Source organism: Equus quagga, chromosome 8, assembly GCF_021613505.1.
Source record: "Equus quagga isolate Etosha38 chromosome 8, UCLA_HA_Equagga_1.0, whole genome shotgun sequence".
Classification (NCBI taxonomy): Eukaryota; Metazoa; Chordata; class Mammalia; order Perissodactyla; family Equidae; genus Equus; species Equus quagga.
Window position 1 is genome coordinate 118,272,682 of NC_060274.1, and position 14,207 is coordinate 118,286,888.

Here is a 14,207-nt window from a genome sequence, read left to right on the forward strand (position 1 = left end):
CTCCATCCTTCATATCTCTTAACCTCTTATATTTTCTGAAACTCTCTTTCCTTGCTTTCCAGAGTTCACTAATGCTCCCTTCATTCAGTTGGGTTTAATCTACTTTTTATATAATCCATCGAGTTTTGCAAAGTAAATAAAATATTTTAATTTTTATACAGCTTTTTAACACGGCTCTGTAATAGGCTGTAAGTAGCTTGACATTGAGATTTTATTTAAAGTTTTACCTTGATACTTTCTCAAATCAGCATCAATATGCTCAATAGTTTTTTTCCCTAGTGACAACTGCTTCTTCTGAACTTTCTATTTTATCTTTATTCTATGTTGTTTGAATTTTTCCAAAGCTATTATGAAAAATTTCAAACATACAGAACATTTGGAGGAATGGTACAATTAACATCCAAATTCTCTCTACTTAGGTTCTAAAATTATTATTTTTTCATATTTGTTTTTTCTCTCTACATTTTGTTTTCCATCATACCATTTGAAAATAACTTACAACTTGATTGATTGAGACGAAAGTCAGAATAGTGGTTACTCTTGAGGGAGGGTACTGAATTGGAGAGGGCACAGGAGAATCCTCTCAAACACTAGAAATGTTTTATATCTTGATCTGCATGGCAGTTACATTTGCAGAAAGTCACTGAGCTGTACACTTGAGATTTGTACATTTTACTATTGTATGCATTATATTTCCAAAAAAGAGGGGCAAAAGTTAAAGGCATCATGACAATTCACCCCTAAATACTTAAGCATGTATTTCCTAAGAATAAAAACATTCTCCTACATGATTATTTTCATATTTAAGGAAATTAATAATTGCATAACATCTAATATTTCATCAACATTCCAAATTTTCCAAGTCTCAAGAATGTCTTTTATAGGTCTTCCCCATCTTAGTCCCAAACCAGGATCACATACTGCATTTGGTTGTTATATCTCTTTAGTCTTGATTAGTGTAGAATAATCCTCAACCTTTTTATCCACCATGATACTAATCCAGGCCATTTGTCTTGTAAGATGTCCACATTTTGAATTTGTCTAATTGTTTCCTCATGGTGTTTAACTTTTTCCTCTATCCTCAGCATTTTTTATAAAATGGAAGGTCCAGGAGCTTGATATTCACTGCAATCATTTTTAGCAAGAATACTTCACAGATGGGGCTGGCCCCGTGGCCGAGTGGTTAAGTTCGCGCGCTCCGCTGCAGGCAGCCCAGTGTTTCGTTGGTTCGAATCCTGGGCGTGGACATGGCACTGCTCATCAGACCACGCTGAGGCAGCGTCCCACATGCCACAACTAGAAGAACCCACAACGAAGAATACACAACTATGTACCGGGGGGCGTTGGGGAGAAAAAGGAAAAAATAAAATCTTTAAAAAAAAAGAATACTTCACAGATGATAATTGTCATCTACAAAGTTTTAAATTTTAAGACCACATGGAAGTTCTACTTGGTTCTCTTTTAGGAATCTAATCTTGCTGTTTTTAAGTCTTCTAACTCACTGATGGTAGACTGTTTCCTTGTATATCTTTCCTTGTATAGCTTATAACGTGGGATTTTGAGCTTGTCAGTGGGACACTCTGTGAATTCCATGAGACCTAGATGAGCCAAGGGAGGGTTTGCATTTGCTTCTGCCGAGTGCCTGGGTGCTATTAGCACTCCATGACCAATAGTTATGTTAATTTCTTGGGTTGAGGGTTCCTGGGCAATGCAGGCAGTACAAATATGAACCCTAAACTATGATGAGAATAGGTGTATAGTTAAGAGTTCACAGGGGAAACTTTAACCTGTATCTGGAGCCCAGGCAAAGACAGACAAGTTTCTTTGTTATTTATGTATGTTGGTGAATAGATTTTCTCTTAGTTCACACTTTCACTAAAGGTAAACTGTTCAAAGGCTCAGCTTATGTGAAGATCTGAGTTCCAACCATCTTTGTGACACTTGCCGGAGGCCTAGTCTTGTGTCCCCACACACTGACACTCACATGCCTCTGTTGCAGAGTAACAAACTGACCCCACTGGAGGCCACTATAGCACAGATGAGCAAAATTTTTCCATGAAGAACCACCATTACTACTAATGCTGTCTGAGGAAAAAATTAAAAACTACTTTGACTTCAGTTGTATTTGGAAATGAAATGGGTTTTTAGTCATATCAAAAGCAATCATATACATTATAAAAAGTAGTGATGTATAGAGGTGCATTATTTTAAATCTACTGATAGTACTTGTCGCACTTGAGGATTGATTATAAACCCTCCATAATATTTCTGCTAATTCCCTTACTTTGAACGTTACTTACAGAGGACTCCTGTTCCAATGGTGATACTAATAATAATCAAAAGTTACATAGACAAGAGGAAAAATATCAACCACATTGAAAATCCAACATTTGATAAGCAATCTGAATAGAGATTTCTCAAGAGTGAAGAATGAATTTTACCTGATATATGTTAGACAACAAACAAGCTCAAGTCTTGAAATTCTGACTGATTCTGAACTAGTACTTGGATTTGAGTGTGGTTCAAGTTTGGTAAATAGGTTTAAACATCAAATCCGACACTAAGGACAATACAATTTGTTACAGTTAAGGAACACAGACTTTGGCACCAAATATTTACATCTTTTCCATTCTCATTTGAAATGGATGCTTCCATTTCTATGACCACTGAGTATGAAGTGATAATATATTTCATTTTGAACAACTGGTCTTTCTGAAAAATACAAAGAAAAAGCAATGATGACATTAAAAGTTGACTCACCACTGTCCTCTGTTTGTTGGGCAGGAAGACTCTAACGATAGGTTTTTGTGGTGACTTAGGGTTGCTCCGTGACACATCTGTGGGATTTTGAAAAACTGAAAGAGATGAAGGTAGCACTGAAAGGCTAGAAGAGGAAGAAGATGTAACGGTGTCCGTTGATGCAGAACTAGAAACAGAAAAATCAGTTCCATTCCCCAGGGATTCCAATAACTGTTGTTCTCTTTGTTGGAGGGCATCTAGCTTGCTGGTGTATTCTTCATAGGCCTATAAAATAAAGTAGACTTACATTGAATCTGGACTTTTTCCTTACAGTAATAAAAGGAAATAGGAAATTTAAGTCTTTGATTATAACCTCCTTATAATCTAGCTAACAGGGTTTTAAGTTACAAGTTACAAATAAGTGCTGAAGTACTGTAAAGAAAAACATTTACCTTTAAATTGATAAATCTTTTGTTATAAGACACTACATTACATGGAGAAACTGACACATATATATGTGATGAATAGAATATATATGAATATTAATATACATAGTATTTGCAATTTTCTGGTCAAATCACAATTTGCCTTCCAAACCACATACCTAACATAAGATAAAACATCACACTACTTCAATGATAAGTAGCCCCTCCATTAAAAAATTTTTTTCCATAAAAGTTATAGGCATATAAAGTTTCATACCACACATATATACACACACTCTCCCTCCCTCTCTCTCTCTCAAAGAAGAAAGAAAAATTGAAAAGGAGATGAAGTGATAGATTTGTCAAAAAAGAGGACTTAGGTACACAGTGCCAGATCTCACCATTACCATCAAAACCTCCTCAATAGGGCCTGGAGACATATAACTGCCACCTTCTTTCTGAAATAACTATCAGGTAAAATACTTTATTTTTCTCACTATGAATATCTGATGACCTCCTTCCCCATCAAATACTTCTTAGAGAATGGAAATTTATTTGAAAAGGTGGCTTACACACTGCAGTAAAGAAATTCTGGGGCCATTATCCATCATGGTATCTTTCTACAAGTTTCATTTGACTAAAGCTATAAAGTCAAATGACCACATAAGATACCATATTCTAAAAGAAGATTCTTGAAAACAGAATGAAATTGAAAGTAAAGAGATGGAATGAATTGGAATATATATGTTTATGGTTCTTTTCTTTTTAAAGATTGCCACCTAAGCTAACCACTGTTGCCAATCATCTTTTTTTTTTTTTTCCTGCTTTTTCTCTCCAAATCCCCCCAGTACATAGCTGTATACTTTAGTTCTGGGTCCTTCTAGTTGTGGCATGTGGGACGCCACCTCAACATGGCCTGATGAGCAGTGCCATGTCCGCGCCCAGGATCCAAACAGGCAAAACCCTGGGCCGCCGAAATGGAGCACGTGAACTTAACCACTCGGCCACGGGGCTGGCCCCGTCCATGGTTCTTTAAGGTAGTGGTAACCACCTTCCCCCAACCATAGTCCACCATTTCTCCCTATCACCCCAAAGAGATGCAATACTACAAACATTCATAGAAGGTTACAACGGAGAATCATAGATTTTAAAATGGCATTTCTCATCTCTCAAGGATTTTACTATTGGGCTGGAGAGAAGCAGAAAGACGTATTTTTATTTGTGTAAGTGCTGTACATGAGAAATAAAGAACCTTCTTGATAGAAGGTGAGATGAGGAAGCAAGGGGCCTTAAAAGATTAGCATTTAGATGGATGGAGTGAGTGGGGAGAAGAGAGTACTGTGCACAGGAGAAATTCTGTGAAAAAGTAAGGAGATAAGACATTTTAAGACAAGAAAAACTATAGACTAGTATAGCTGAATGTCTGGGACATAGTAAGGGATCAACATATATCTGTGGAATTCAAATGAAGATAGGAACACAGGGAAACAATAAGACTGGAAAAATGAGTAAGGGATCAAATTGTAGAGAGGATATATATACCATGCTATGAAACCTGAACTTCATTCTACAAGCAAGGAGAATTATCAAAGGTAGAAGAGAATGAAGGAGAAATTCCAGTTCAACAAGGGCCACTGTACCTGGTATGCTAGATCTTACCATATAATTTTGACAAAAAAGGGAAAATACTAAAATGAGCTACTCAGGTAAACGGCCTAAACTACACAAAAATGCCCTCTTCTTCTTTACAACCTACTAGTTGTCCTACACTGACCCTGAATTGTTTCATAGCATTTCAGGGCATTATAACCAAACCAATTCAAAATTTTCTGAGCTGTATTTCTACTTAGCTTTCACTTCCAAGGGCTAATTACTTAAGGGCATCTCTTTCAATATGATCCACTTACTGAACCTTTAATCATTTAATAAATATATATTGAGCATACATGTGCCAGGTACTGTTTGGGGCTCACACTACAAAAATAGACTGACACCATTTCTACACTTTCAAGATTATACAGACACAGTTTGGGAAAAAAAAGTTCCTCTTTGCATAAATTAAATCTTCTTATACTGTCATCTTGGCAGTACATTTACTGCACAAAGTTAGCCTTAGAAAAAGTAATAAATTTTCTGAATGTTATCTCTTTATGAAAATGTTAGCCTTAATTTTTGAAAATATACTATCCCCTCCCTTGTAGATTACGGACTATTACTTCATTGCATTTATCAATAGCTCTTCCTTAAATACAAAACATTTACATGCTTATTCCACCTCTCTCTATCCTCACAGTTGCAATCTACCAAGGAACTTGCCTACCTTGTTTTGTAAGTGGCTTGGCTCATTTCACCCCATTATCCTGGCTGCATTCAGTGTGGATGCTGACTACTCTTTTAACACTCCTGCCTTAAAGTTCTTTAAACCTCTTATCTCTAAAGGCATTTATTTCCACTTTACCTTTCAGATCCAGAGAACACTACAGTTCTTTACAAAAGAGTTCCAAAGGAGGGCTAGATCTCAATTTGGAACCTCCCATGCCCCACTACACACACATTTATCCCACCTTCTTAAATTTCCATCTAACTAACATATTAACCTGTTCATGGTCAACATTAATCCCTTCAGGTTTCTCAGATTTGGGTCTTTGTTGTCTTACTTCCCATACTTTGCGGCTCACCATTTCAACAATGCCACTGGTAACATCTTAGTTTCCCTGCTGATACTTATTCTCTTACTAATTTGCTTGTCAAATACCAATTTGGGGTAAATCCTACCACTCGATTCTTTCTCTTAGGTTACCACACATTGCTGGAGAAAATAATAAAACTAGGCCAATTAGTTCCACTATCAATTCATGGAATTTAGTCTTTCACACTACTGCGTGGAAAATTTTACCTATTTTTAACATCACATTACATTCCTCACAATACTTATTCCAACCCTTTCTATGCTTCTCTGGCTCCTAACTTTATCCCCTAAAATTTAATTCACTGAGAAAATGGCATTACCTTCAAATTTACTCTGAAGATCAAAGCCATCATATAAAAGCTTCCTCTTCTTTGTCTAAGCAATTCTCCACCTCTTTCCCCATCCCTCTTCTGCTCTCAATTTAGCACCAGCACTGGGTGTTTAGGGCCTCTTCCACGGTGGCCTTGGCACACTGATATCTCCATTTTCTCTTATATCTTCCAACTTTCCTTTTCCTCTGTTTTCTTACCCTACAAATATGAGCAAGTCCTCTCACATAAATGCACAGTTCAACCACCACCATCAACAAAATTCCTTAGGTTTTTCAAGATGTTGCAGATAGCAGATATTTTTTCAGAAGGCAGCTTTCCAAAACCCCATACCTTCTCATCAAAAGCCTACCTATTTTTCAAAGTCTAATTCAAAGTTCACCTTTATAAAATCCAAAAGAGGTATTCTTTCTCTTCACCTCCTTTAGAGTATTATCACTCTCTTCCTTATATGGCAATTTTTTCCTCATTTGTGCAACAATTTTGTAAGGATTAAATGAGATAATACAGATAAAAGAAATTGTATTGCAGAGACTACCAACAAATATTTTTATTATAGTAATAAGTTGTACTAGTAATTTTCGTTGCAGTTATTGCTGTTACTACTTACTACTTAGCTGAGTTCTTGTCATGACTCTACTAAACTATAAGCTAGTTGAGGGTACAGAGCATGTCATTTATTTTTTAACTCAAAAAAAAAGAATCTAAGAACACTTAATATTACTAAGATGACAATACTCCCTAAATTGATCTGCAGATTCAATGTAATCTTTATCAAAATCCCAGTTGGTTTTGTGTGTGTGTGTGTGTGTGTGTGTGTAAGATTGTCTCTAACACCTATTACCAATCTTCTTTTTGCTTGAGGAAGATTGGCCCTGAGCTAATATCTGTGCCAATCTTCCTCTATTTTCTCTGTAGGACACCACCACAGCATGGCTTGAAGAGCGGTATGTAGGTCTGTGCCTAGAATCTGAAACTGCAAACCCCAGGCCACGAAAGTGGAGCATGCGAACTTAACCACTATGCTACCAGGGCAACCTCCCATTTGGTTTTTTGCAGAAATACACAAGGTGATCTTAAAATTCATACGGAAGTGCAAAGGACACAGAATAACTAAAACAATCTTGAAAAAGACAAAGTTGAAGAATTTACATTTCCAGATTTCAAAAGTTACTACAAAGCTACAGTAATTGAAACAGGTGGTATTGGAATAAGGATTCACATACAGAACAACAGAATAGAATTGAGAGCCCACAAATAAAGCCTTACATTTATGGTCAACTGATTTTCGACAACGGTGTCAAGATAATTCAAGAAGTAAAGAAGAGTCTTTTCAACAAATGGTGCTGGTACAAATGAATATCTACACGTAGAAGAATAAAGTTGGACTAATACCTGACATCACATTCAAAAATTAACTCAAAATGAATCACACACCTAAAAGTAAGAGCCAAAATCACAAAAGTCTTAGAAGAAAACATAGGAATAAACCATCATGACCCTGGATTAAGCAATGGTTTCTTAGATACAACACACTAAAAACACAGCAACTGCAGAAAAAATAGATAAAACGGACTTCATCAAAATTAAAGGTTTTATGCTTCAAAAGACACTCTCAAAAGAGTGAGAAAAAAGACATCACACAAAATGAAAAAACATTTACAAATCATATCTCATGAGGATCTACTATCCAGAATATATAAAGAACTATTACAACTCAATAACAAAAAGACAAATAACCCAGTTAAAAAAAAAAAATGGGCAAAGGATGTGAATTAGACATTCTTCCCAAGAAGATATACAAATAAGCACATGAAAAAGATGCTTAACTCACTAGTCACTAGGGAATTTCAAACCAAAGCTACAATGAGACATCAATTCACACCTGCAAGGATGGATTAAAAAAACCCAAAAAAACAAAAATTAACAAGTGTTGGTGATGATGTGGAGAAACAAACCCTCATACATTGCTGGTAGGAATGTAAAATGGTGCAACCACTTTGGAAAAAAGTCTGGTAGTTCCTCAAAAAGTTAAAACATAAGAGTTACCATAGGAAATAGGCATATAACCAAGAGAACCAAAAACATGTCTATACAAAAACTTGTACGTGGATGTTCACAGTAGCTTTATTCATGATAGCCAGAAAGTGGAAACAACCCAAATTCTATCAATTGATAAATGGATAAACAAAATGTTAGACATCCATGACGGATTACTATTAAGCCATAAAAAGAAATGAAATACCATTACATGCTACAACATGAACGATTCTGAAAACATTGTGCTAAGTAAAAGCAGCCTGTCACAAAAGGCCACATCCTATACGATTCCATTGACATGAAATGTCCAAACAAGCCAACTCACAGAGATAGAAAGTACATTAGTGGTTGCCAGGGGCTTGAGGGAATGACTGCTAATGGGTAAAAGCGTTTCTTCCTGGGGTGTTGAACATATTTTGGAATTAGACAGTGGTGATGATTGCACAACTTTGTGTATATACTATACACTGAATTGTATACCTTAAAAAAGTGAATCTTATAGTATGTGAATTACTTCTCAATTAAAAATGGGAGGAAAATTATCTAAGGATCTACTTAATTAAAACATAATGGGAAAAAGCAGTGAAATAAAAATTTGATTTTTTATCATCAGTTCATTAAATTTATTCTTATTGAACTTAATCTCACAAGATAGAACGAAATGTTGAAAACTGTCCCCAACTGATATTTAATGCACTGCTCTGCATTCCACAGGAAGCACCTGGCTTCCAGTATTCTGTTCAGTGCAGTATTGGTTTTGATAAAATATCTCTGCACATTTTATGGGTTCTACACAAACTAAAGATCAGAAAAGCTGTCAGCATCACAATAATGATACAGCAAATAAAAGAACAGGCTCTGAATTCAGAATGTCTGGCTTCAAACTTTGGCCACACCATTTACTACTTGTGTAACCTTGGCCATGTTATTATTAAACCTCTTTGTGCCTGAATTTCTCCATCTATAAAATGGAAATGAGAACAGTAAGTATAACTCACATGGTGGGTTGAGGATTACATCATCTATTGTATGCTTGGAACAGTACCTGGTATATAGTAAGTACTCAATAATTGTTAGGAGCTATTATTGTCATCATCCATCCATCTGCAGGGAACTCTAGCATATATATAAATTCAGCGGTAGCTAGGACTCAGTATTAACACTAGATATGAAGGGTGATTCCAGAAACACTATCCTTTTCCTCTAGGCTCCAATATATCAGGCCCAGAAAGAAGAACCTACTACTAGAAAAGCAGGTAGCATTATATGCTAGTAGGTATTCAAGTAATCTGTTAGATGAATGAATACAGAAAAACTGGGAGAAAAATAAAAAGTTCTGGGAAATGACTTTTCAGGGCAAACTTATCTTTTCTTCCTTTGGATGATGGTAGAAAAAAGGAAATGAAAGACTGAAAAGACAAATGTTAAATTATAGTACTATAGCTCATTTCACTGTAGTCATCATTAAGGGAATCAACAGAATATTAATTTTTACTCATCTGTCAGTAGGAGAAAATCTAGAACAATTTAAAAGCTAGTTTTTAAATAAATTAGTACGTGGAAAAAAGAAACGAGAATTTCTGATGGTGATATAATTGATTTTTCTCTGTTTTGCTATAAGGAAGAGATGCAGAGATAGGTAAAGATTTGTCTTCCTATGGAAACATCAAAGGTGTTTCTGATGAAATGCTATGGAATAACTATAGCACAACTTCTATTTGCCAGTGCACACACTAATCTGAAGCTCATTGTGAACACTGGAAAAATTTTACTTATTTCAGGAAACATAAGCATAGTCTCTGGTCTAGGGGTTTATGTGACCCCAATCTGGTCAGTGAGATGTAAAGAAAAGACTTGTAGAAAATTTTTGGGAAAGACTTTCCTCCTTGAAAGAGCTCAATACACAAGAGAATCTCTGTGATCCCTGCTTCCTGCTTTGAGCAGTTGTGTGTGAGGGCAAGATTCTCAGATCTGCTGCAGTCATGACAGAAAAGCCAAGAAGACTGTAGAGATCCACTCCAGCATCTGACAACTTTGAGCTGTAGAACCAATCTTAGAATAATTTACCTCCATGCTTCCTGTTATGGAGGGAAAAATAAAACCTCTATTTGTTTGGGCAACTTGTTATTGGATGTTTCTGTTTCTTGCAGCTAAAAGCATTTGTAATTTTTATAGGTCTCCTAGATTTATTCTCTAATTTTTCTCATCTTTCCTCTAATATTTTCCATCTCTGTTTTTATTCTTTCTGGAAGATTTCCTTAACTTTCTATCTTACAACATTTGTTTATTTATACGCACACACACAGACACACTTAAATTTTCTGCTATACTATTTTAATTTCCAAGTGCTCTTTCTTGTTCCCTATTACTTTTCCTTCTTTAGTACAGCCACGAAACAGGAACAGATTACCATATCATCTCTCTGATGTCAATTATAGTTATTTTCAAGTTTCTTCTGCTCTCTGCACTGTTTCCGAGTTCCTTTTGACTATTTCTGCCATTATCTTTCCTGTTAAAAGCCTTCTTTAAATATCTGGTTATTCTTAGTTGTCCATTCATATTTAAGAGTTAAGGACTTGTAAGACGTCAGTGCTACCCAAAGCAATCTATAGACTCAATGCAATCCATATCAAAATCCCAATGTGCTCACAGTAATATAAAAATCCATCCTTAAATTCTTATGGAATCTCAAGGGATCCCAAGGAGCCAAAACAATCTTGAATAAGCAGAACAAAGTTCAAAGTCTCACACTTCCTGATTTCAAAACTTATTACAAAGCTGCAGTAATCAACTCAGTGTGGTACTGATATAAAGTTAAGACATATAGACCAATGGAATAGAATAAAGAGCCCAGAAATAAATTCTTGAATATATGGTCAAATGATTTTTGACAAGGACACTTGTCAAAATATCCAATCAGTGGGAAAGGACAGTCTTTTCAACAAATGGTGCTGGGAAAACTGGATATACAGATGCAAAAGAATGAATGTGGACCCTTACCTTACACCATATACAAAAATTAACTCAAAATGGATCAAAGACCTAAACATAAGAGCTAAAACTATAAGACTCTTAGAAGAAAACATAGGGGAAAAGCTTCTGGACATTGGATTTGGCAATGATTTCTTGGATATGACATGAAAGGTACAGGCAACAAGAGGAAAAATTGATAAGTTAAACTTCATCAAAATAAAGAACTTTTGTGTATCAAAGGACACTATGAAGAGAGTGAAAAGGGAACCCAAGAGAATGGGAGAAAATACTTGCAAATCAGGTATCTGATTAGGATTGATATTCAGAATATATAAAGAACTCCTACAACTCAACAACAACAAAAACAAACAACCCAATTAAAATATGGGCAAAGGACTTGAATAGACATTTCTCCACAGAAGAAACACAATGGCCAATAAGCACATAAAGATGCTCAACATCATTAGTCATCAGGAAAATGCAAATCAAAACCACGAGATACCACTTCACATTCATTAGGATGGCTATTATAAAAACAAAGCAAAACAGAAAGTAAGTGTTGGCAAGGAGGTGGAGTAACTGGAAGTCTTACGTACTGCTAGCAGAATGTAAAATGCAGCTGCTAGGGAAAACAGTATGGCAATTCCTTAAAAAATTAAATATAGAATTACCATAAGACTCAGTAATTCCACTTCTGGGTATATACCCAAAAGAAGTAAAATGAGGGATTCAAACATTTGTACGCCCAGATTCATAGCAGCATTATTCACAATAACCAAAAGGTGGAAACAACTAACCATCGAAAGATGAGTGGATAAACAAAACGTGGTATATACATGTAATGGAATGTTATTCAGCCTTCAATAAGAAGGAAATTTTGACACAGGCTACAACATGGATGAACCTTGAGGACATTATGCTAAGTGAAGTAAACCATTCACAAAAGGACAAATATTGTATAATTCCACTAATATGAGATTCCTAGAATAATCAAACTCATAGAGACAGAAAGGAGAATGGTGGGTCTCAGCACGTAATCAGTAGACCTGATTTTTCAGTGAAGGGCCTTCAAATATGAATACCCACAGGTCTTTTCCCTGGGCTGGTCAACTTTCCCCAGGGAGGAATACTGTCATTTCCAGCAAGGCTCCTCTTCATACTATATCAAATGGTATAGTATTTTTCAATGTTCAGTGTTCAATGTTTCAACTCGTGTATATGTTTACTGTCTGTAATAACCTCCCCTGATTAAAATATAAGCTGCTTGAAGGCAGAGATTTTTGTTTTTGGTTTTTAACTGCTATATCCCAGAGCCTAGAAAAGTACATATATTAGCAGGTACTCAATAAATATCTGTTCAATTAATGAATTGAAAATTTATGGCGCACTTACGTGTCAGGAACTATGCCATTTCATAATTATAAACTCAATCCTTAAATTAACACATGTGTGATACTGTTCCCATTATACCAATGAGGTGCGATATGGGGAGGTTAGGTAACTTGTCTGAAGAAACTAAGGCACAGCTGGAATTCAAACATACCGTCTGTGTGATTCCATGGTTCATCTTAACCACCACATTATACTGCCTTCTACAGAGAAACTGGTTACTATTTAGTCTTCAAGAATAAGAATCTACATGTTAATGATATAACCTATGAGGCATAGTCTGTTGTAAACTGTCGTAGTTAGGCGTAATGCAAATAGTAAAAAGCCTGAAGAATGTGTGCACGGAGGAAGAAGTCAATGCCTGCTGTAATGAGACAGGGTTATTGATGCAAATTATTGTATCTGAGGGGAAGGGAAAGTCTCCCAAGACACAGAAATGGTTGGCAGAAAAACTGCTGGTTAAGCAAAGAATTACTATTTTCATCAAAATACCTGCTTCCTTATGACACCTTTGCTTGTCCTCCTCAGACATACAAACAAAACAGATAGCATGGGATATTAGAAAGTACACTGACTAGTATTTAGAGGTATCAATTCTAGTTCTAACTGGCAGTGTGCTCTGGGATAAGCCATATGAAGAAGAGAACAGCTTATTACCAGTTATTTCCAAACTTCCAAGTTTATTTTAGAAATGCAAACTTACTGTCTGACGAAATTCTAAAGATTTAACTTGCCTTTTAAAGTAATTAGATTACTAAATTAGAAGTTTAGTTTACGTGTCTGTCAATCTATGCATAAAAATCTCTGGCATTTGAAGATAAATGGTAACCTGATCATTTGTAATTTAGGGTTATCTCCCTGTATGACTAGTGATTACAGCTGGAGCCCGCTTTTATAGAGACAGGCAGCATGTATGCACAGCGCTAAGCAGCATGGGCTGTGGAGCCTGACTGCATAATTCCCTAATAGCTTGTTTGCTGTGGAACCTGAGACACTTACATAAGGATACTAATGCCAAGAAAGCTTATTTGCTATTATAATAGTAACTACTACCTCATAGGATTGAAAACAATGACTAACTCTATAAATTTACAATGATGCTCAAGGCTTGATACAAAAGCCTCAAGGCACTATTAAACAGTAAAGCTAAGCAATTTTGACCTATCTAAATATTGTAAATTTTATCTATAAGGAAGCAAAAACCTGAGACTTGTGATGTCTTCAAAGGAACAACTGATGCACATGTGGGAAAAAGAAAAAGGAAGGAAAAACCAAGTTGGGGAGAGAATTCGTTCAGGAAAAGAGATAACTTACAAAATTCTCCCCATTTTCTAATATGGTAACTAGTTTGCTGACCACCACAACAGAAAGCTTTCTCTCTCTTGTTTTTTTAAGAAGTTTTTTTTACCAGAGTAATATTTTGAAGTTTATATACAACTTCTCCCTTAAGGGAGTTTTGACATTTTTCAAATTACAAAATATCACATATTTATTTTAACCAGTGAAACAAGATTAACAAGCATAGTAGAGACAAAGCTAATTCTTTCTTCCCATGTCTGTTTCTAATACCACCTCCTAAGATAACCAATATTATCAGTACAAATGCTTTTTATAAGTTCATTT

General features: G+C 35.6%; 1 protein-coding gene and 1 non-coding gene across 5 annotated transcripts in view; one reads left to right on the forward strand and one right to left on the reverse strand.

The window, feature by feature from the left end:
- BRAF (B-Raf proto-oncogene, serine/threonine kinase) overlaps positions 1-14,207 on the reverse strand; it is a 140,196-nt gene that overhangs the window by 67,890 nt on the left and 58,099 nt on the right. For all 4 annotated transcript variants that reach the window (XM_046668904.1, XM_046668905.1, XM_046668903.1 and 1 more), the window contains one exon: positions 2,761-3,024. In XM_046668904.1, the coding sequence (XP_046524860.1) occupies positions 2,761-3,024 (264 nt within the window). The remainder of the gene's footprint in view (positions 1-2,760; positions 3,025-14,207) is intronic.
- On the forward strand, positions 13,778-13,826 carry LOC124244310 (small nucleolar RNA SNORD42). Its single transcript, XR_006889955.1, has one exon. It is a non-coding gene; the product is annotated as a small nucleolar RNA SNORD42 (small nucleolar RNA).